This window comes from Monodelphis domestica, chromosome 1, assembly GCF_027887165.1.
Source record: "Monodelphis domestica isolate mMonDom1 chromosome 1, mMonDom1.pri, whole genome shotgun sequence".
In the NCBI taxonomy this organism is placed as follows: Eukaryota; Metazoa; Chordata; class Mammalia; order Didelphimorphia; family Didelphidae; genus Monodelphis; species Monodelphis domestica.
The window spans coordinates 279,392,744-279,415,069 of record NC_077227.1 but is presented as its reverse complement, the minus strand read 5'-3'; the positions used below and the strand labels follow the sequence as shown (position 1 = coordinate 279,415,069).

At 40.9% G+C, this 22,326-nt stretch overlaps 1 protein-coding gene across 1 annotated transcript; it reads left to right on the top strand.

Moving 5' to 3' along the window:
• Nucleotides 1–524: 524 nt before the first annotated feature.
• PLEK2 (pleckstrin 2) lies at nt 525–22,194 on the top strand. Its single transcript, XM_001378302.5, has 9 exons — nt 525–720; nt 8,458–8,622; nt 12,775–12,956; nt 14,251–14,342; nt 14,648–14,835; nt 15,073–15,174; nt 16,301–16,384; nt 17,404–17,482; nt 18,335–22,194. The coding sequence occupies exons 1-9, from the start codon at nt 673–675 to the stop codon at nt 18,460–18,462; spliced, it is 1,068 nt and encodes a 355-aa protein (XP_001378339.2). The 5' UTR covers nt 525–672; the 3' UTR covers nt 18,463–22,194.
• Nucleotides 22,195–22,326: the final 132 nt, after the last annotated feature.

Here is a 22,326-nt window from a genome sequence, read left to right as displayed (position 1 = left end):
CATTTCTTGTACCAAGGAATAAAAAAGTCAGGAGAAGGAGGGACGTGAAACAGTTCAGAGAAAGGATCTCTGTCAAAGGAGGCTGACAGTGTATGCATCATGTTCTCCCCATAGTTTTCCCATCTGCTATGCTGCAGTTAGAGGAAATGGGCTGTATCTCAAAATTCAACAATGCAGGTTTGGGGAATCCTGGCACTTGAAAGAAAACTGACCAGATCTGGCGAGCAGCCTTCCAGGAGTGGGGAAGGACTCACCTCCCAATCTGCAAGTCTCCCTCAAATGACTTAAGTTTCCAAACCGACGTGTAGATGATAATCAAAGTCCAAGAAATCTTACCCTAAGAGAGTGAGGGACTGGCACTGGCCAGAATTAGGGACTGGTACCGGCCAGGAAGACAGTTTTTTTTTTTTCCAGGGGAAATTCCTTGGAAGCAACCCCGAATCAATCACCTACTTTACTAATACAGAGCCTGAGTCACAAAAGGGGAAAGGCAGGAAGGAGGAGAACCAGGAATTGCCAGAACATCAGAGAAGAAGGTGGCGGGATCGTGGGAGGGGGGAGAAGAAGGAAGTCTGGCTGTGTAGGTGAGGTCTTTGAGCGGTAGAGGGTGGAGTCCTTTTCACTGCTGGCTTCTCCTCCCGGCTGTACATGCAGTAGCTCGTCTCCGCAAGGATGGAGCAAGAAGGTGGAGTGCTAAAGGAAGGCTTCCTTGTGAAAAGGGTGAGTGAATGTCTACCTGCGGGCTAACCCTCCCTGCTTTTCCTTCCTGGGACTTTTTTTCCCAGGCGGATAACAATAGCGTTACGGCTAGATATCTAGACCTAGTTCCTTGCTGGGATCCCTTTTCATATCCATCCCTCTACAGAACGTTGGACCATGCGCCAACCTTGGAATTCCACCCCCAGTCTCCCCGCGCTCTTTGGTCCTAACCCGCACCTTCCCATCAGGATTAGCGGGCAGACAAGCCATGTGACGAGGATTCTTCCAACTTAACTGAATTCAAAAGAGCAACGCAACTGGGCTGGTCCCAGGACTTTGGCTGGCGCTAGAGGTGTGGTCTGTGAAAAGGGGTGTGAAAGGGAAGGGAGCATTTCCTGAGGCGCGTGGAGAGGGTGGGGGTGGATTGTCCAGAAGGAAGAGGACCACCCGCTGCAAGTCCAGAAGAGAGAGGCTATATTAAGCGGCAATATGAAGAGTGAAAGAATCCAGTGAAGAACTTTTTTTCAACTGATTCAAAATGTCCCAAACTAAAATTTTATGTGAATGTTGCTAATAACTGACATTTATAAAGGGCCGTGTTGATCATCCGTGTCCAAGTCTTCGTAACCCAAACTATTCAGGGAGTTTTCTTGGCAAGGATATTGGAGCGGCTTGCCACGTCCTTTCCCCATGCATCCTTTTGGCGATTGGGGTGGTTAAGTGACTTGCTGGGGTTCATACAGTTAGGAAATGGTTGAGATTGGATTTGAACTCAGGTTTTCCTGACTCCAGGCCCAGTGCTCTTAACCACTGAGCCCTCTAAAGGGCTTTAAGGTTTGCAAAGTGCTTTACATATATTATCTCACTGGAGTTCCATACCATTGCCTTGAATAAGGGAGGAAACAGGCAGTTTACAAAATATTTCACATTCATTATCTCATTTGATGCTCTTTTCCCCACTTGATGGTACAATAGATAGAATGTTGGACCTGGAGTTGCTTCCGAATTTACTAGGGGAACCAACTAAAGGCCCATCTCTCAGATTTCCCTGTGGCTCATGAGAGCCCTGGGATGGACTGGAGACTTGCTAGGAGCAGTGTTAGGGGACCCTAGAGGAGGTTCTAGTAGGAGAATGAAATGTACAGGGAAGAAAAACTCAGTAAGGACAACTAGGTGGCAAAGTGATTAGAGCATCAGACCTGAAATCAGGAAGAGTTCTAAACTGGCCTCAGACACTAGCTGTATGACCTTAGATAAGTCACTTAACCCTGTTTCCCTCAGCTCTCTCCTCTTTAAAATGAGCTTGAGAAGGAAATGGCAAACCAATCCAGCATCTCTGCCAAGAAAACCACAAATGGGGACACAAGGAATTGGACTTGACTGAAAAACAACTGACCACTCAAATTCACTCAGTGTGGGGCGTGGAGCTCTAGTTATAGATTCATAGAATTAGAGCTGAAAGGGACTGTGGAGAGGGAGAATCATCTGATCTGACCCCTCCTTTTACAGATGAAGAAACTGAGTCAGAGGTTAAGTGGTTTGCCCAAGGTCACATAGTAATGAGGGGAACTGGAAGTCAAATTTAAGGCCTATGCTTCAAAAGTCAGAATGTTGTCACAAAAAATAAACAAACAAACAAAAAAACAGGAAAAAACTACTTTAGTTCATGAGAGTAGAGGATCAAAAGGTTTTCTTTTTAGGTCTATTTTTGTGGGCTGTTTTTTTTTTCCTAAAGAGGCTCTTATTCTGTATGGGATTTCCAATTAGAGGACAGGGTTCAAAACCTCAATATGCTACTTGTTACCTGTGTGAATTATTTCCCTAACTTCTCTGGGTCTCAGATTCCTCAGCTGTAAGATGAAGAAATTAGCCTAAATGATTTTCAAGGTTCCTCTAAACTCTGAGTCCTAGGAGCCTATAATACATTTTACTCAGACCTGAACAATAAAGAGGCAGAAGACCTTAAAGAAGAAGCAAAAGTGCTTACCTTTCTAGAAATGGATGGCATAAATCAAGGGCCTAGAATCAGGAAGACTCATCTTCCTGAGTTCACATCTGGTCTCAGACACTTACTAGCTGGGTGACCCTGGACAAGTCACTTAACCCTGTTTGCCTCCATTTCCCCATCTGTAAAGTGAGCTGGAGAAGGAAAGGGCAAACCACTCCAGTTATCTCTGCCAAGAAAACCTCAAATGGGGCCATGAAGAAATAGCTGAACAACAACAAAAAAGTTCTTTCACTTCAAGCTACCTGGATGGGCCTTTCCTAAAGCTAGTCATCTCTCCACTCTCCTGCTCAGGAAGCTGCAGTGACTTCTTTATGCCTCCAGGATAAAACAGAAATTCTTCTGCTTGAACTCTAAAAACCCTTCAAATTGTGGCTCTAACCCACTTTTCCAGGCTTATTGTCATTACCCTCCTTCATCTGCTCCAAACTGGCCTCCTTGCAGTTCTCTGACATGACATTCCCTCTCCCTTTACCATGCCCCTCCATGCCTAGGAGATGTTCCTTCCTTACCTGCCCTTATAGATCCCCTAATTTCCATCAGAACTCAACCGAAGGGGGCAGTGGATTGAGAGCCAGATGTGGAGATGGGAAATCTTGGGTCTCAAACATTTCCTAGCTGTGTAACCCTGAGCAAATGACTTAACCTCTATTGCCTAGTCGTACAGCTCTTCTGCCTTGGCAGCAACACAAAGTATTGATTCTAAAACAGAAGGTAATAGTTAAAAAAAAAAAAAACCCTTAACCTAAGTGCCACCTTCAAACAGCCAGGACTCTCCTCTGCCTCAGAAATTCCTTTGTCTCTTTTGTAACTATATTTCCTGGTACTTATTGTTTCCCCTCCTCTAGAATGGATGCTCTTTGAAGAATGGTGCTGTTTGGCTTTTGGCTTTTCCCATCTCCAGATTTAGCACAGTGACCCACATATATCAAGCAATAAATAGCATGTTTCTTGAATGAATCTGATAAGAAATGCTAGAGGAGCTAGTCATGATGGTCCCAGGTCTGAAACCTTGAAATGGGTTTTGTAGCTCCTATCTAAAGTTCTTCTGATGAGCCCTGCTCAAAAAAAATTGTCTTGAGTAATGCCATGCCTCTGCTTGAGACAGCTGGAATATTATAGCTCCTTTCTGCAGAGTGAAACTTCCAGGGAAGCATGCTCTGGGTTGGGTGCCACGGGGCAGCAAGCAGCTCTCTAGCCCTGTATTCCCATTGGCAAAGTAAAGGGGACCTAGTCTGCCTGCTTCCTCCACCCTCCCTGCCCCTTCCTCTCCATCCTCAGTCTCACTCTTTCCTCTGAAGCAGCCCCCTAAGGCCCTTCGGGAAGGTTACCAGACAGCTCACTGTGGTTGTGAGGATGGCATCTTCAAGGACATTTCTTTGTTTCCATTAGTTTTTTGGTCCATTCTCAGAAGTTCTTTATGTGCACCCTTATCATCTGCAAAGAGAGATAGTTTTGTTGCCTATTCTAATTCCTTCAGCTTCTTTTTGCTATCAGCTTTTTGCTATCCCTAGCATTTCTAGTATAATATTAAATAGTAGTGGTGATAATGGGCTTCACCTCTGATTTTATACAGATAATGCGGATTGATGGTTTTAGATAGATGCCTTTTATCGCTTTAGGGAAAGCTCCTTTTATTCCAAAGTTTTCTAATGTTTTTATAAGGAATGGGTGTTGTAGTTTTGTCAAAGGCTTTTTCTGCATCTCTCCAGATAATCAATCATCAGCTTTGTAATTGATATGGTCAGTTAGGCTGATAAGTTTTCCCTGCATTCCTGGTGATGGTTTTTGATCCTTGTGATATAATTCTGTTATCTCCTAACTAATATTTTATTTTAAAAAATTTACATCAATATTTATTAGGGATATTGATCTATAGTTTTCTTTCTCTGTGGTTTAGGTATCAGTACCATATTTGTATCATAAGAAGAATTTGGAAGGATTTGCTCTTCGCCTGTTTTTCCAAATAGTCCATGTAGTGTTGGAATTCATTGTTCTTTGAAATTCTCTGACAGTTTGTTCAATTTCTTTTTCTGCGACAGGGTTGTGTTCTATTTCCTCTTTTGTTCATCTGGGTAGTTTATATTTTTGTAAATATTCATCTATTTCTCTTAGATTTATTGGCACATAATCGAGCAAAAGAACTCCCAATAATTACTTCTTCGTGGGTTGTGATTTCACCTTTTTTCATTTTTGATGCTGGTAAATCATTTCTAAGAAGGGCATTTCAAAGGATTTGCTCCCTAAAGTAGCAATTGGTGTAGCCAAAGTACAGCCACCTGTGCCAGAGGTAAGGTTGAAAGAATGAAAACAGGCTGAGGCAGGAGGCGTCAGCCCAACCCAGAACAGACTTGTAATCACAGCTCTAGGCTATAAAACTGGAGCCTCCTCCCCTCAGTTTTTGCCCACGCTAGGTAGGTAGAGGCCAGGGCTAGATAAGATTTGAAAAGGAAAGTATCTGTTTTGCTTTAGAAAGACAACTCAGAGGCCCTGAGTTCTGGTTCTGGCTAAATTGTGTGACCCTGAGCAAATCACCTCTGGTTGCACAGCTTCGGTGAAGTGAAAAGGTTGGACTAGATGATGAGTCCCTCTGGCTCTAAGGTTCCATGACCCTTCAACTCAGTATTAGGAGTTGGCTTCTTGCTATCAGCCCAGCAATGGCAAATAAAGTTGCCTGCTTGGTTTAGATTTAATCCTGTCTCCTTCCCAAAGAAAGGGCCTCTGGAAACCCTCTCAGAAACCTTTTCATCCTGGTTAATTAGGATAACCTGAATACTTTGTCCATAAGACGCTCCTAATTGAGAAGAGGAGTGGGGGGAGGAGGCAACCTGGAGGGGTGGTATACTGGAAAGAAATGTAAGCTAGGCCAGTTAATATTTGTTGAATGAATGAATGAATTCATTCAGTAGATATTTGGGAATGAATCATCAAAGTATGATTTGTTTCACTGTTCAAGGGAGTTTGCCCAAAAAGCCCCCAGCTTTCATTTTTCTTTTTTTTTTCCTATGTGTTTCTGATCACTAAATTCCAACCTTAAATGTTGGGCTTCCTAAACTTAGTCCTCAAGTTTGCTTGAATTCCTGGGGTTAGAGTCCAGCTCTACCCATGCTCTACTTACCACTTCCTCTTCTGCCATCACCACCATTGGGTTCTGCCATCTGCCCTTTTTTCCTCTTTTAGTGCTTGTACATTCCAGCCCACAAAAAGTACACTCTCTTGCATTTACAAGAAAATGACGTACAAATTCAAAATATCCGGATAATGTAATCTGAAGTATGTGTGATGTGTGTGTATAAATATATGTATATATTTATATGTGTATATATGTATATATTTATTATTTTTTCTATATGAGTACAGATAATTTTCTAGAATTTTTTTCCTATTTGAGTCCAGATAATTTTCTGGAATGGTCAACCCAATTTATGCATCCACTAGCAGATTATTCATGTTCTTGTCTTCCTATAGCGCCTTCAAATATGGATTATTTTCCTTTAAAAAACAATTTTTATCACTTTAATGGATGTGAGACAATACTCTAGCACATTAATAAGCCTTTTCTGTCTGTCTCTGTTCTAGCTTTCTTTGTGACTTTTTATCTCAATCTTGCTTGTCTCTGTCTCTGCCTGTCTCCATGTTTCTGTTTCTCTTTATCTCCATCTGGCTCTGGCTCTCCCCTTCCTCTATATCTATAATCCATTCTCTAAGATTTCATGTCCAGTTGTTAGAAAAGAGCATGGATCCTGGCCCATCCTTTCCCCAAGGTTAGCCCTCCACAACTCGGTGGCTCAAAATTGCTACTACTTTAAGATCTTTTACACCTAAGACACCAAAGGCTTGTCCCAAGGCCACCTAAAGTGGGGGAAGACAAAGAGGGGTACTTTGTGAGGGTTGGAGTCATAGAAGAGTCATAGAAGTCTTCAACTCTTGACCAAAGATATAAAGAATCCCAGAAACTGGGAGGTTGGATTCTAGACCAATCCAATCCAATGAGAACTTATTAATGTTTACTCTAAACTGTGGTAGGTACTGGGGACCAAAATGATAAATGAATGAATGATTGAATAAATAAACAAAAATTATATTAAGTGCTTGCTATGTGACAAGTCCTGTGCTCAGCTCTGCTAAAGTGAGACAGTCCCAGATCTCAAGGAACATGTACATTCTAGAAGGGAGAGATGTAATCAGATAAGCACACAGAATTTGAAGAAGTAGAGAGCACTCATAACTAATGGTATCCAAAATATCTCCTGCAAAAAGTGGAACATGAGTGGGGCTCTGAATGAAATTAGGGATTCTGAGAGGGGAAGGTGAGAAGGAAGTTTTACTTGATAATAGCATTAACCTCTGTTCCTGTATTTGTGGTCTTCAAGATTTCAATATGATTTCAATATATCAATATGCATTATATATAGTATCAATATATTCAATATTATTTTTTCCACTCACACTTAATAAATCACATCAACCAGTACTATATCTCCTATTCCTTTTATATCCTTTAATATCATTTAATGAAGTGTTTGAGTTCAAAGTTTTTTCTTGATACATAAATACATGCTTATTGAATTGAATGAGTGAATATATGAGTCTGTAAGTGCCCATAGGGACTTTGACTCCAACAGGAACAAGCCTTTACCAGGCTGGAGCCCAACCAGAAGGTTATGTTCAGATCTGGGAAACAAGCCCAGACCTTGCTTTCTGGTATACCTTGAGGCTTGGCTGGGAACCAAACTCATTCTTTTTAGGTCTCTGAGAGGATACTCCTTTCCATTGGCCTACTTAAGGTCAAGAACCCCTTTTCTTCAACTAATTTTCTTGTTTAGTGGCCTCCAAGTGGTTGTTTGCTTGGAGGTTTGAATACTTTGGATACAAGATAGCAATCATGACCCATCTGCTACAAAGGCCTACCATGTCTTTTTCTGCTGGCCCTACACACAAAATGAAGCAAGACCGGTGGGGGCTTAGGACTTACACATTTTGCAAGGTTTGACTTTTAAGAAGCCCAGAATTTTAAAATGTTTAAGATTTTTGTTTGAAGAGGTAGAGAGTACTGATCATTCATGGTATCAGGAACATGAATGGCATTTTTTTTTGTTTTTAAACCCTTACCTTACATTTAGAATCAATCCTGTGTATTGGTTCCAAGGCAGAAGAGTGGTAAGAGCTAGGCAATGGGGGTGAAGTGACTTGCCCAGGGTCACACAGCTAGGAAGTATCTGATTTGAACCCAGGACCTCCTGTCTCTAGGCCTGGCTCTCAATCCACTGAGCCACTCAGAATCTTGAAAGAAACTAGGGATCCTAATGGGGGAAACAAGAAGTGAGGGTTTTCCAGGCAGAGAGAGAGGAAATGGGCAAAAAAACCCTCAAGACCAAGGACCCAGTGTCAAAGCCAAAAGCATTGGCTTGTGGGACTTAGAGTTGGAAGGGACCTTAAAAGTTATTTAGTTCCAAACCTTCATTTGACAGATGAGGAAATTGAGACCTAAGTCAACTGAGTCTCTATTAAGCATGACAGAAAGAGTGATCCAGCAAATGTATGTGTTCATTTTCTCTCTGGTTGGAAAAGGGCTACAACACAGCCCTTCTTTAGAGGAGGGGCCGGGGAACATGCCAAGACCAGTTACCACTTGTCCAAGAGGCACACTTACCTGAACTCAGCTTGGCTTAATATCTTGAGGGAGGAGGTGGATGTCTTTCCAAGCTCGTATGCTACATAGTTTTTGACATGGAATTTCCATTTGCCTACAGGGTCACATTGTACACAACTGGAAGGTGAGATGGTTTGTCTTGAGACAGAACACCCTGCTGTATTATAAGCTTGCAGGGGGAAGGAAAGAGACTTCTCCTAAAGGCCAGATCCTCTTGGATGGCTGTACCATCACGTGCCCTTGCCTGGAGTATGAGGGTAGACCGGTAGGTGAAAAAGTCCTTACTTTTTTTCATTTTAAGAAAAGAGAAAAGAAAGTCAGTGGGATGAAAGTGCCCCATCCATCCTCCTTTTAGTGCTTTCTCTTCTCTACTCACTCCCAAACTCCCACCACCGTTGCCCACTTTGGTCTGTTCTTATTATGGTCAACCTGATGTTTTGATATGACCTTTCTAGGATTTTATTACTATTTGTAATAGTAGTGTTGTTCATTTTAGCCTTTTCATGAACTGTAAAAATTAAATTAGTCTCTAATAACAAAAGTATTATATTTTGAGGTTTATTAAGGATTATTAGAAATCAAGGAATAAAGAAAATACAAAATAAGAAACCATAAGAAACCAAAAAATAAGAAAGCCTAGGGCTGATTAGCCCATTCAAAGCTTACTTACTACGTCTTGCGAAGGAAGGAAGGAAGGAAGGAAGGACGGACGGAAGGAAGGAAGGAAGGAAGGAAGGAAGGAAGGAAGGAAGGAAGGAAGGAAGGAAGGAAGGAAGGAAGGAAGGAAGGAAGGAAGGAAGGAAGGAAGGGAGGGAGGGAGGGAGAGATTGGAGTTACTGCCAGTTAAATACTAATTGTGATCTCACCCAGGGGGAGACTCAGGTGAGATTATAGGGAATTCTGGGATTCTGGGGATTGAAGTCTAGGGTTCAAATCTCCATTTTACAGAACCCATTTGGGGTTTTCTTGGCAAACATACTAGTTTACTATTTCCTTCTCCAGCTCATTTTATGGATGAGGAAACTGAGACAAACAGGGGCTAAGAAACTTGCTCAGGGTCACCTAGCTAGTAAGTGTTTGAGGCGAGATTTGAACTCAAGAAGATGTCTTCCTGACTCCAGGCCTGGCATTCTATTCACTGTGCCACAGTTGTACTAGTAGTAAAAACTAATGATATTAATTCACGCTTTTTTTCCAGAATACTTTCCTTACAAAAACCCTTTGAGGTAGGTAGCATAGTTGCTATTATTCTCATTTTTACAAATGTGAAAACTGAGAAGTGGTGCCCCTGGTCGCATAGTCAGAGAGTATCTGTGTAAGAATTAAAATCTAAGATTCTGGATTACATGTTGGGCACTCTAAGCACTGTGTCACATTGCCCCTTGCCACTTTGGTGACTTGCGCTAAAATTTGTCTCATAAAATTAGAGACAGGCCTACCCCGTCCTTATAAAGCAACTGAATCAATGAATCTGTCAATATTTTTCCCTTATATATGTTAGATATTAGGGCTACAAAGTATAAGACATTCCCTTTATGAAAGGAAGGGAACAAGCATTTTTTAAGAGCCTACTGAATAAGGGGGCAACTGGGTGGCTCAGTGGATTGGAAGCCAGGCCCAGAGACAGGAGGTCCTAGGTTCAAATCTGGCCTCAGAAACTTCTCAGCTGTGTGACCCTGGGCAAGTCACTTCACCCCCATTGCCTAGCCCTTACCACTCTTCTGCCTTGGAGCCAATACACAGTATTGACTCCAAGATGGAAGGTAAGGGTTTAAAAAAAAAAAAGAGCCTACTTAATAACAGCTAATAATAAATGAAATAATGCTTAATAAATAAAATAAAAAGTCAGTTAAATAATAGTCAGTTACCATGCTGAAACTCTTTATAAATCTATTATTTTATCCTCAAAACAACCTTGGAGATGAGTACGATTATTATCCCCCTTTTTACAGTTGAGGAAACCAAGACTGGCAGAGTTTAATTAAGTGAATTGCCCACAAGTATCTGAGTCTGGATTTGAACTCAGATCTCCAGATCTGATTCCAGGCCCGGCACTCCTTTCCCTGTATCTAACTATAAAACTGTCTTTTATAGTTGTAGGCTATAAAATCTTAACATGATTAAAACAGGCAGATGTAAGCGCTAGATGGAATTGGAAGGGGAAAGAAAGACAGGATAAGAGGGAGCAGGGGTGAAGAGGGGGTTCGTTTGGGGATCCTGACCAGCAATAGAGGATAGAAGGAAGAGAATCTGGGAATGTGCCCTCATGAAGGGCTTCTCTAAGTACAGAAGAAGGTTGCTCAGATGTTTGCTCTTCTACACTCTTCCTGGATACACCCTCAACAGGTGTTCAGATAACCTTACCTGGAAAAAGCCTTTTGTTTTCAGCACCCATTGTTGAGGAAAAAGAATAGGGACAAGATGATCATTTCCCAGATTTAGGATTAGAAGGTACCCCAGAGGTCATCTAGCCTTGCCTCCATCTTTCTGATGAGAGGACAGTAGTTCAATGACTTGTTCAGAGTTCCATAGTTCATAGAAGACAAAGAAGGTCCTCTTGCCACTTTGCCACATTTCCTTCACAACTCCTCTAAACATTGCCTTTTAAAAATTCAGATATTTTATTTTCCCAATTTCCTGTAATAACAATTTTCAACATATGTTTTCTGAAATTATAAGATCAAAATTGTCTCCTTCTCTGTCTCCCCCCACCCCCACCTGCACCCCACTCCGGGGGATGGTAAGCAATTTAATCTGCATTATCCATGTATTATCAAGTCAAACATACTTCCATATTGATCATTGTTGTAAGAGAAAATGCATATAAAGCCAAAATCCCAAAATAAAACCATAAATAAACTAATAAGAAAGATAACCTGCATTGATCTGCATCTGACTTCAATAGTTCTTTCTCTAGAAGTCCCAAGTCCTTCAGAATTGTGCCAGATCTTTGTATTGCTGAGAATAGCTAAATGTCTCATAGTCAATCACTATACAATATTGCTGTTCCTGTGTCCAGTGTTCTCCCAGTTCTGCTTCTTTCATTCTGCATCAGTTCCTGAAGATCTTTCCAGCTTTTCCTGAAATCATCCTGCTTATCATTTCTTATAGCACATTAGTATTCCGTCACCAACATATACCAGTTTGTTCAGCCATTCCCCAATGGACGTCCTCTCCATTTCCAATTCTTTGCCACCACAAAAAGAACAGCTACATATATGTTTGAACAAGTAGTTCCTTTCCCCTTTTTTATGATCTCTTTGGCATACAGACTCAGTAGAGATATTACAGGATTAAAGGGTATGCACAGTTTTATTGTCCCTAAGCAGAGTTTCAAGTTGTCTTCCAAAATAGTTAGCTCTCAGTTAAAACTTACAGTAGTTCACAGTTCACCAACAATGAATTAGTGTCATGTAAAACCCAGTGGAATTGCACTTTGGTAACAGGAAGAGGTGGGGGAAGGGAAGGGAAAGAGTATGATTCTTATAACCAAGGAATATGTTCTAAATTGACTAATTAAATAAAATTTAATTTAATAAAATAATTATTTAATGAAAATAAATAAAATTTAACAAAAATTAAAAAATAAAAACAAACAAAAAAAAAACCCAATGCATTAGTGTTCCAATTCTGTCCCAACATTTATCACTTTTCTTTACTGTCATATTGGCCAACCTGATAGGTGAGAGGTGATACCTCAGTGTTGTTCATTTGTATTTCTCTAATCAAGAGTGATTTAGGGGGGCAGCTGGGTAACTCAGTGGATTGAGAGCCAAGCCTAGAGGCAGGAGGTCCTGGGTTCAAATATGACCTCAAACACTTCCCAGCTGTGTGATCCTGGGCAAGTCACTTGACCCCCATTGCCTAGCCCTTACCACTCTTCTACCTTGGAACCAATACACAGTATTGATTCTAAGATGGAAGGTCAGGGTTTTAAAAAAAGTGATTTAGAACATTTTTTATACAATTATTAGAAACTTTGATTTCTTCATCTGAAAATTGCTTTAAAGATTAGATTTTAAGAATCCTTAGTAAAGGATTTAAGAGTACTGCTGACCAGTGTCAAGAGATAACAAGTGGAGGTCACTTCTTTTTTTTTTTTATCCTGTGACTACGATGAAGTCCCGAGTGCCTATCAGTACTTTTGAAAGCCTACACAAGCTCAGGAGATAGGATAATGATTTATGGGTAATGAGAAAGAGAATCCTAGATTTTTAGAAAATCATTATCCTCTATGACCTAAGACTTTTGGTATCTAGTATCTGATTTCATTGGTCTCCAAGGCTTTTTAGATCTTTGGGTTTCTTTGTTCCATCCAGGTTGGGTCCCTGAGGATGTCCCAACCCACCTCAGCCCTTCTACTGTTTTGCATACTCTTGTCAAGCTCCAAAATGATTAGATAACTCTCTTATCACAGCTTCTCATTAAGTTGAGGACCAGAACATCCACAGACTACTTCTTGGAGGCCTGTTCCAGAGAAGAGAGGGACGCTTGGGCCTTCGAGATAACAGGTGCGATTCATGCCGGCCAACCAGGAAAAGTCCAGCAGCTTCATATCATGAAAAATTCTTTCCAGCTTCCCTCTCACATCAGTCTTCAGTGAGTGTGACCCCTTCTTTCAGTGTCTTGTCCTGCATTGATCACTATCTTTGGAGCTCTTAAGGGCAAGTGACTAATCAATCACACCACATTTTTGTCATTCCCTTGTTTCAGTGAGGCAAGACTCTTCATGACCCTATTTGGGGTTTTCTTGGCAAAAGATACCAAAGTGATTTGTCATTTCATTTTCAAGCTCATCCTACAGATGAGGAACTGAGGCAAACAGGGTTAAGAGACTTGCCCAGAATTGCTAGTGTCTGAAGCCAGATTTTAACTCACTGTACCACCTAGCTGCCCACTTCCAGGCATCCATCTTCCCATCTGTGTTCAGTGGTTTTGGTTTTGGTAACCCAAGGCATCTCAGTCTGTCAGTTAAGAAACATTTATTAGGGGCAGCTGGGTGGCTCAGTGGATTGAGAGTCAGGCCCAGAGACAGGAGGTCCTGGGTTCAAATGTGGCCTCAGACACTTCCTAGCTGTGTGACCCTGGGCAAGTCACTTAACCCCCATTGCCTAGCCCTTACCACTCTTCTGCCTTAGAACCAATACCCAATATTGATTATAATTGGAAGGTAAGGATTTTTATAAAAAAAATTTTTTTAAAGAAACATTTATTAAGTGCCTACCATATTCCAGGCATTGTGCTAAGTCCTGAGGATATGAAGGCAAGAGATGACCCCTACTCTCAAGGAGTTAATTTGAGAGAGAAATGAGAGAAAATGAGAAAAACAAAAAACAAAAAAAATCACACAAACATGGTTGAACAAGATTTAGAGCAGGAGGCTACATCTCCAGATATCTGTTTGTTAAGGAATCTTTATGCCTCTGGGCAGACCCCAGGCAGATGATCACCCCCCACCCCACCAAAGGCAGGAGTTTCTAACACTCTCTGTTGTAAAAAAGTATAAAATCCCCAGAACTGATGTTGTCTGGGGGAACAGCCTTTCCATTCATGCTGTCCTCTCAAGGAACTGCTCCCATCTTGCTGTCCCACCTTGCTATCCTTCTGGCCATTCTCATCATTACTTTCTAAATTAGTAAATTTCTCTTTTTGTTTAAAAAAAAAAAAGATAAAACTTGCTGAATCATCTCGATGTAGTGCTACTAATCCAAATATCAGGAGCCTTTTTTAGTCGTTATTCACAGATTAATAATCCATATATTAATAATCTGCTACCACCTAGATCACCTTTGACCGAGTCTCTTTCCTCGGGCACCATGGCTGGATGGGTACATCTTGGCAAAGGGTCCCTTTGACCAAGACACCAACAATTCCTTTCTCTTACATTGCACAGTGATATAATTGACAAGATGCATGACAGCAGCTGTGGAATACGCCCATCACCCAACATGGAACAGGGAAGCACCTACAAAAAGACCTTCATGGGTATGCCCAAGGAGCTGGCCACCTGTAGGCTGTCTGGGGACTCTCGGTTAGAAAACATCCAGATGGATGGAAGGCGAGGGGTCACACAGATAATGTGCCTAGACCTGCCTGAGTGGAGTTCCGAGTCCCCTGGCCCCCTTGGCTGGGTTGAGATGGGTTTGTTGGCGAGCTGTTGGTTAGTGCTCTTTGTCCCTGCATCTTCTCGGGGTGTGCTGTCAGGGAGTCTATTTTCATTTGGGATGAGATTAGCTGCTCTTGTCAGCTTCTGCCCTCCTGAGATCTGACCTGTCCTCACTTTCCCCCAGGCTCTTCCCTGGTAGACTGGCTGATCTCCAGTCACTTTGCTGCTAGTCGCATTGAAGCTGTCACTCTTGCCTCCATGTTGATGGAGGAGAACTTCCTTAAGCCCATTGGAAACCGGAGCACGGAGGCCGTTCGCTCTGGGGATTTAGTGGCACAGTTCCTAGATGACTCCACAGCCCTGTACATTTTTGTAAGTGGGGGACAAGACTTCCATTTCTGGTACCTTTCTTTCCACTCTCTTCTACTCGAGAGGCAACCCTGTGTTAGGAAGTTGGAAAGAATTGTCCAATGGGTGCTACCCAAAGCTGTGGGAAGGGAGGGGCTGAGTCACATGAACAACTTCATTCTGAGTTCTGATCTATTTCTGAATCGAGGAATTTAATTTCCCTGGAAGCCCAATTGTTGCTTCTTTCTTTATCTTCTGCAGACTGAAAGCTGTAAGAAGAAGACAAATTCAAAGGAAGAATTCAACTATAGCACTGCGGAACTGAGTGGCACAGTGATTAAACAAGGCTATTTAGCCAAGCAGGTACAGCTAAATGGGTATCTTAGCTGGGTAGGAGAATAGCACTGGGGCAGCTGGGTAGCTCAGTGGAGCAGGCCCAGAGGCAGGAGGTCCTAGGTTCAAATCTTGGCCTCAGACACTTCCCAGATGTGTGACCCTGGGCAAGTCACTTGACCCCCATTGCCTAGCCCTTACCACATTTCTGCCTTGGAGCCAATTCACAGTATTGACTTCAAGACCAAAGGTAAGAGTTAAAAAAAAAAAGAAAGGAGAATACCATTCCAACTAGAGTATCAGGGAGTGAAGGAAGAGCAAAGAGGCAAGGATAATGCCTTCCAGATAATAGTCTGGACTGCACAGACAAAAATTCTAGCAACAGGAAACAAGTTAAAAAAATATACTTATGCTGGGGATTTTTTTGGGGGGGGAGGAGAGTTCTGAGCATGAGAGTGTCATTGTCATAGAGAAATTCTCTCCTCCACCCATTTGGACCAAGAACTTATCTGTAACTTGATCTTATTGTTGTCTGGGGCACTGAAATCACAATACAACTACTTGCCAGAGGCAGAATTTGAACCCATGTCTTATATAAAACCATCTAATATCAATGGATATTGGATTCTCCAATTCAGCTTGGTGATGCAGTGGATAGAGTGCTGGTTGGAGTCAGGAAGACTCATTTCCCTAAATTCAAATCTGGCCTCTGACACAAGCTGTGTGATCCTGGGCAAGTCACTCAATCCTGTTTGCCTCAGGTTCCTCATCTGTAAAACAAACTGGGGGAAAGGAAATAGCAAACTGTTCTCTGACCAGAAAACCTCAAACAGGGTCCTGAGTAGTCAGACATAATTGAAAATAAAAAATATCATTGTGAAGGTTGCTCAAAAAGCAAATTCTATTTGCCTAATTTTCTTCCCTGCTTTTCCACTCTTCCCCCGCAAGTTTTGTTTGAATCGGATGGCCCTCTCCATTTTCTGTGCTTCCCCTTCTTGGCCATAACTCTGCAAAATTTTTTCTCATGAAAGTCCATTGATCTCTGGTGGCTTCAGGGATGGGACAGCCCCAAAACAATGTGACAGTACAAGCCTGTTTAAAGATGCTGTTGATTTGCAAAAGGACTGTAAGGAACAATTGGTTTTTTCTGTTCCAGGGACACAAGAGGAAAAACTGGAAGGTGAGGCGCTTTGTTCTGAGAAGCGACCCTGCCTTCCTGCACTATTACAACCCATCCAAGGTGAGCAACACAACACTTTAGCACCAGCCCTTGGGGTGATACTTGCAAGCCCTACCTACTTTGGATGGTTTTCAGGAGTGTGCTGGTGATGCAATGTGGGATGTGATGCTTATTCCTCCTCCCAGGCATCTCTTTCTTCATAAATTGATTTATAATTGTCTTTCCTTTCTGTTTCAGTGGACACTTGTGACAATGGTTTTGATCTTTTTCATCTGATTACGGCAAAGAACCTTTCTATAGAACTTTTTTGGGTTTCCTACTTTATTTTGTCCCCCTTCAAAGCATGCCCCAGTCAGATTCTTTCTTAAGGATCACTTTCATTACAGTATTCCCATGTTTGACATTTAATGGCTCCCCATAGGTCTTGTCCTTTCATCTTCACTCATGTTATTTCCCCCTGCTTCTCTAGCCATTCACATGCTGCTATCATTTAAGGCCCAGCTAAAGTAATGTCCCTTTCATGAGGCCTTTAGAGACTTCAAGCCTAGAGTCGTCTCTCTTTCTTCATAACTCATATTTACTGTTATTCTAATTTTAAAACGAATGATGTTCTTCTTTCCAATATCCCTTGGTTAATGTGTCCATTTCTATACTCTCTGAAGAAATAGACATAAAAATGGTTTTTTGGATGAACAGGATGGGTCAGATGTCATAAATTCAATTTTGGAGAAAGAATAATTTAATTGTGTAAGATGGTTCTTTTGTTAGGAAAAAGGGTCAGGCCAGTTGTAATTCCTAGACTTTTTTCATGAAAGTATATCTAATAAATATTCGGAGTCAGCAAGAATGAGTAAGGCCAACATTAGAACTGATATTAAGTTTAAAAAGTGAAAGTTTCCTTAATCTGAGGAGTGACCCTCCAAGTATCTGAGATATTTGTACACAAGACCTGGCCATGTGACAGCCAATATTTTGTTCTAGCTTCACGAAAATCTTAGTTCTCTAGTTGAAGGAAACTCATTCCTTTTTGCATTAGTGCAATCATGATTCTTCCTTGGATTTCTTTTCTGTGCCTACAGGAAGAGAACAGGCCAGTTGGTGGGTTTTCTCTCCGTGGATCCCTTGTTTCAGCTTTGGAGGATAATGGAGTTCCCACTGGTAAGAGGTAGCTTCTGCACACCACCCCAAGGCAGTAGGGACAGTATCTCAGGAGCACTACACTGATGAAAAAAAGGATTGCACAAGTTTGACAGGCAAAAAGGAGAGTCCCTTTTTACCATTTACTTTTTTGGAGGTACAGTAGAGAGGAACGTGTTTACAGCCACTATTTCAGAACTGTTAGGAAACAGAATGGCAAGTGAGAAGCGTTGATGTGGCAACCTGTCTTTGATGTCAATAATTTTGTACGTTCTTGTGTTTACTCTTGCCCCCTGAAAATGGAATTTCTATACTTCTGGCACAGGGATGAGGCACCTTTTTTTTGCCCCAAGTACCACTGTGATAAGACTGGGTAATATTTGTGCATTCCATTGGCCAAGTCCAAAGCAGTCAGGACATAAAAAAAAAAATCAATGACATCAACCGCATCTCATTGATGCCCTTCCCTTGCTCTGAACTCATTACTGAGGTGTGAATCAGTTTATTTGACTCAGACCTGTAATTTCATTGGTGAAGGGAGTTAGTGTTGCAATGCCTCCTACTGACCCAGACTTGCAACTTATCTTGTAATTATTCCCTTGAGAGCTGTCTAGGGGCACTTAGTTTTAATAGCCATATAGCAAACAATATACTTTGGGAGGGCATCCTTCCATTTCCATTAACTTTATTTTTAGCAACCATCTTGCCCTCCAGACCTCAGTTAGCACTGTTGGGCTCCACTATGGCCTGCTGTGGCTTATTGAAACTTTCTCTTACCCAGTGGGCAAGAACAAATTTGTTGAGTTACTCGAGTTCAAAGCAGGGATTTAAAAACCAATCAATCATTTCACTAAGTTTACTTTTTTTCTCTAGGTGTCAAAGGCAATGTGCAGGGCAACCTCTTCAAAGTGATCACTAAGGATGATGTCCACTACTACATCCAGGCCAGCAGCAAGGCAGAGAGAGTTGAGTGGATTGAAGCCATCAAGCGACTAACATGAACTAGGTTACTGTGCTCACAACTACCTTTGAAGACACCTGCAGGACCTCCTATGTAAAAAGGATCGGGGCTCTTGTTAAGGCCTTGCACGTTTCAACGACTTTTGATATCCATTTGGTACCACTTTGATGTGACAATGGGCTAAGAGCTTCCTAGTAACATTCTAATGATAGACAGGGTATTCTTACTACCAACCATCTTCCTTATAAACCAGGAACCAGCATCTCAAAAAATGACTTTTTGGTGCCAGTCCAGGAATCTTTATGGAGGCTAAAAATCATGTTAAGACCTCCCATGGCCTCAAACCTATCTTTATAGATGCTGAGGAGGAATAAAACAGGACACTTTTCTTCTTAATGACAAATGGAAACAGGCTATTTTTAGCTATGTGAATTCCTGAAATGTTTTGTAAACACTTTAAGACACAGCAGGTTCTTACTATTATATTGAGTAAATGAAAACGTTCTCAAATTGCTTCTCAACAAAATCAGTGGTGGGTTGTGGAAAAGACCTTTGGGTGGAGACTGTCAGGATCCAGCACTTAACTTGATGCCAATCGCTCCTAAGCCTTAGACTGATCTATAAATTAAGAATCCCTCATCTGCCCTCCTAGGGTTATGGTTAACATCAAGCGAGACGTAAGTGAATGAACTTTTGACTCCCAGTTCAGAAGTGAGCGCAGTTACACCTAACATGAATGAACAGTTAGTGGTGACATTTCAAGCAGAATCCTATTTTAACTCCTCCCCTAATTCTTGGGTGATACTAGACTGCCCTTTTGTACTTGACATAAATTATACCGTATGTCAGGCAAGAGCAGGTGGTCTTGAACTACTCAGATTCTAACAATGACTATCTAATAATCAGAAGCACCACACCAGGAAGAATGGTCAGCATGGCAGGATGAGCTGCTAAAATAAGATTGAGACAATAATGAAAAATTAAAGGGCATAGGGATTAAATCAGATATAAACATTTGCTGAGAATTAAGTTGAGAGAATTCTTGGCATCCAAGTAAGGAGGTTAACCTGATTTATCTGTTACTATTAACCTGAATAAACTAAAAGTATCTGACCTTATGAAACTAAGCTGTTACAGCTGACTGAATAAAATGTGTATTGTCAATGGATACATCAAAAGGACTTGAATATAATTTCTTCTAAGTTTTTAATTCTTTAAAATTCTATTATAGCTTACTTTGAGTAATCAGAAACCCAAATGTTCTCCCTTGCCTTGGTTTAGACCACTTTTTAAAGCAGTTTTCCATATGATTTTCACCAAGATCTAAATTTCCATGGAGTTTTTTCTCAAAAATGGGAAGAGGTATAATGGGAAAGCCCTTAAAAATATATACAAATTAACTTTGACACCATGTAGCCAGATGACTGCTGTCCAGTTGTATGAGACTGTGACCCCATTTTCAATCTTTCTTGATAAGTGATTTGCAATTTCTTTCTCCAGCTCATTTTACAAACAAGGAAACTGAGGCAAACAGGGTTAAATGATTTGCCCAAAGGCATACAACTAGTGTTTGAGGCCAGATTTGTTTTCAAGATCTTCCTATCTCAGTTACTAGGAATAATACTCTTATTTGCTATACCATCTAGCTGCCTAATGCCTAGGGTGGTATGACTATGGCCTATTTCTGACCTTCCAACATTCTCTTTCCCGGCACCCAAGCTAGCCTTTTTGACGTTCCTCACACAACATTCCCTCCCCTTGATCTCTGGGCCCCCATGTTTTCCTGTGTCTCACCTCTGTCTCCCCAAATGCCCAATTTCTTTCAACTACCACCTCCTATTTCTTAATCCCCCCCTCAGCTGCTGGTTCACTTTATCCCACAATTCTCGTACTTTACATATGCTTAAATATGTCCATCTCCCCTGAGAGCTTTGAAGCAATTTCACTTTTGCTTTTGTATCTCCAAAGTCTAATCACAAAACAATTTAGACAATTGGGAAAAAAGCCACATGCAATCCTGTCATAGCATGAAACCATAGCTATACACAGTAAGTTGGTGTATGATGTTCAATAAATTTGTATTAGTCTGTTTCCTCCCTCATTAGAGTTGGCCAAGACAAATAGTGAAAAAAGTTTTCTTCCTGCTTTTATTATTTCTTTTTGAAAAGCTGCAGCATATTGCAATGGCTGGACTACTCAGAGCTCAAGTTGTCTCCGACATTCTAGCAATGAGATGGGACACCAAGGCAGTTTTTTCCCCAGCATTCCAGCCAGATCCCTAAAGCTATTAAATTGCATTATTTGTTGCTGATCTGCATTGGTATAGAGTTCTTCCTCATTGAGGAACTCACAGGTTTGGACCCTTCCACACTCACAAATACACTGTAGCTAGCATTTATGGCCTTAATGTTTATAAAGTACTTCATGTGTTCATTTAATTCTCACACCCATTCTGTGAAGTAGGTGGTATCCCTATTTCACAAATTAAAAAAACTGAAGAGGTAATCTGCTCAAACAGTTTAAGTGTGAAGTAGGATATGAACTAACTCATTAATTCATGGTGATGCCTACATGATCTAATCCTCTCTTTTGTGCACTCCTCCCACCCTGGACTTTTCAAGTCTGAAAAAAGGTCTAGCGAGAAATTTTGATATTTCAATTTTCCATTACAAGGTAGGTTTAAAGTATCCTATACTAGTTTATAATCTACGGAGTATTTATTTCTAGGAGGAAGGGAAAGGTGGATAAGGGACATTTTTCACTGAACAAAAAGTAGAGAAGCAGCTTATTTTGCTTTACTTAGACATCAGAGAGAGAATATCCTAGGTAGTTGAAAAGTTGAAGGTGACTAGAGAATAGAGGGTCATACACTCACAAAGAGCAAAAATTATCTTCTCCCTTATATCCTCTTCCTCACTATTATTCCAGTCTACTTTTGCTGAAGTGTCCCAATCCCTATGAGTTTGAAATAAGAAGTCTGACCTTGAAACAGCACCAGAAAAGTGCCTTTTATTAGGCACTCATTACATATTTAATTGAATCACAATGAGGTTGACTTGGATGAATCTTATGCATGTGCTTCAACAGCTATAAGGTTTACATGCCCCAAATTGTCTGATAACAGACTGAAATCTAAGATCAAAGATCATACAATCTTCAATAAACATGCCAGCAAGTGACAATGTTACTTATCCCTGGATTTTCCTTCCTCTACTTAAAAGTAGGTAGAATGTAATCAAATTATATCCATTTTTAATTTCAATTAGCTTGACCTCAAAATAAAAACATTAGAAATACACCATAATCCAAATTTGTAATGTAGAAAATATTCTTCTGGAGAATTTTCTTGATGGCACCTCCCTAATTTTTTTCTATTTTTTTTTTAAAGCCACCCCACATTTTAAGGGTGGGAAAGAATGAATTCTAACATTCTTTTAAAGCTGGAATCAGAACTATTTTAAAGGAGAAACATACTATCTTTTCACATTCCACTATTCTGAACTAACACTTGTTGGCAAATATTAAATGAAACAATACAGGACCCCAATGATAAATCACTTATGTTCATTATTTTCAGGCAGATAAAAGAGGTACAGTATAATTACTTAGTTGCTTTTTAAGAACCATCATCCTGAGGGTCTCAAATGTCTAAACCTTTTCAATGTCTGATTTCTAAACTGCAACTCTGTTGCAGAGGTCTTTGTTTTTCCTTCTTTCTTGAAAGGATGTTGCAATGTTCTCTTTTTCTAGCAGACAGAAATTTTGAGAAATTAATTCTCTTTTCTTGTTGAGGTATGATCCAAAGGCCAGTTGCTTACCTACATACCCAGGTAATTCCTAAGTCTGGATTCTAACTCCTTATTTCCATTACTCTTTCATGGGGAATGCTTTCAACATGAGTGAA

Coding starts and splice junctions, on each gene's coding strand:
- PLEK2 (XM_001378302.5), top strand. CDS start 673: ATGGAGCAAGAAGGTGGAGTGCTAAAGGAAGGCTTCCTTGTGAAAAGG. Junction 14,836..15,072: donor CCACAGCCCTGTACATTTTT/GTAAGTGGGGGA, acceptor TATCTTCTGCAG/ACTGAAAGCTGTAAGAAGAA. Junction 15,175..16,300: donor AAGGCTATTTAGCCAAGCAG/GTACAGCTAAAT, acceptor TTTCTGTTCCAG/GGACACAAGAGGAAAAACTG.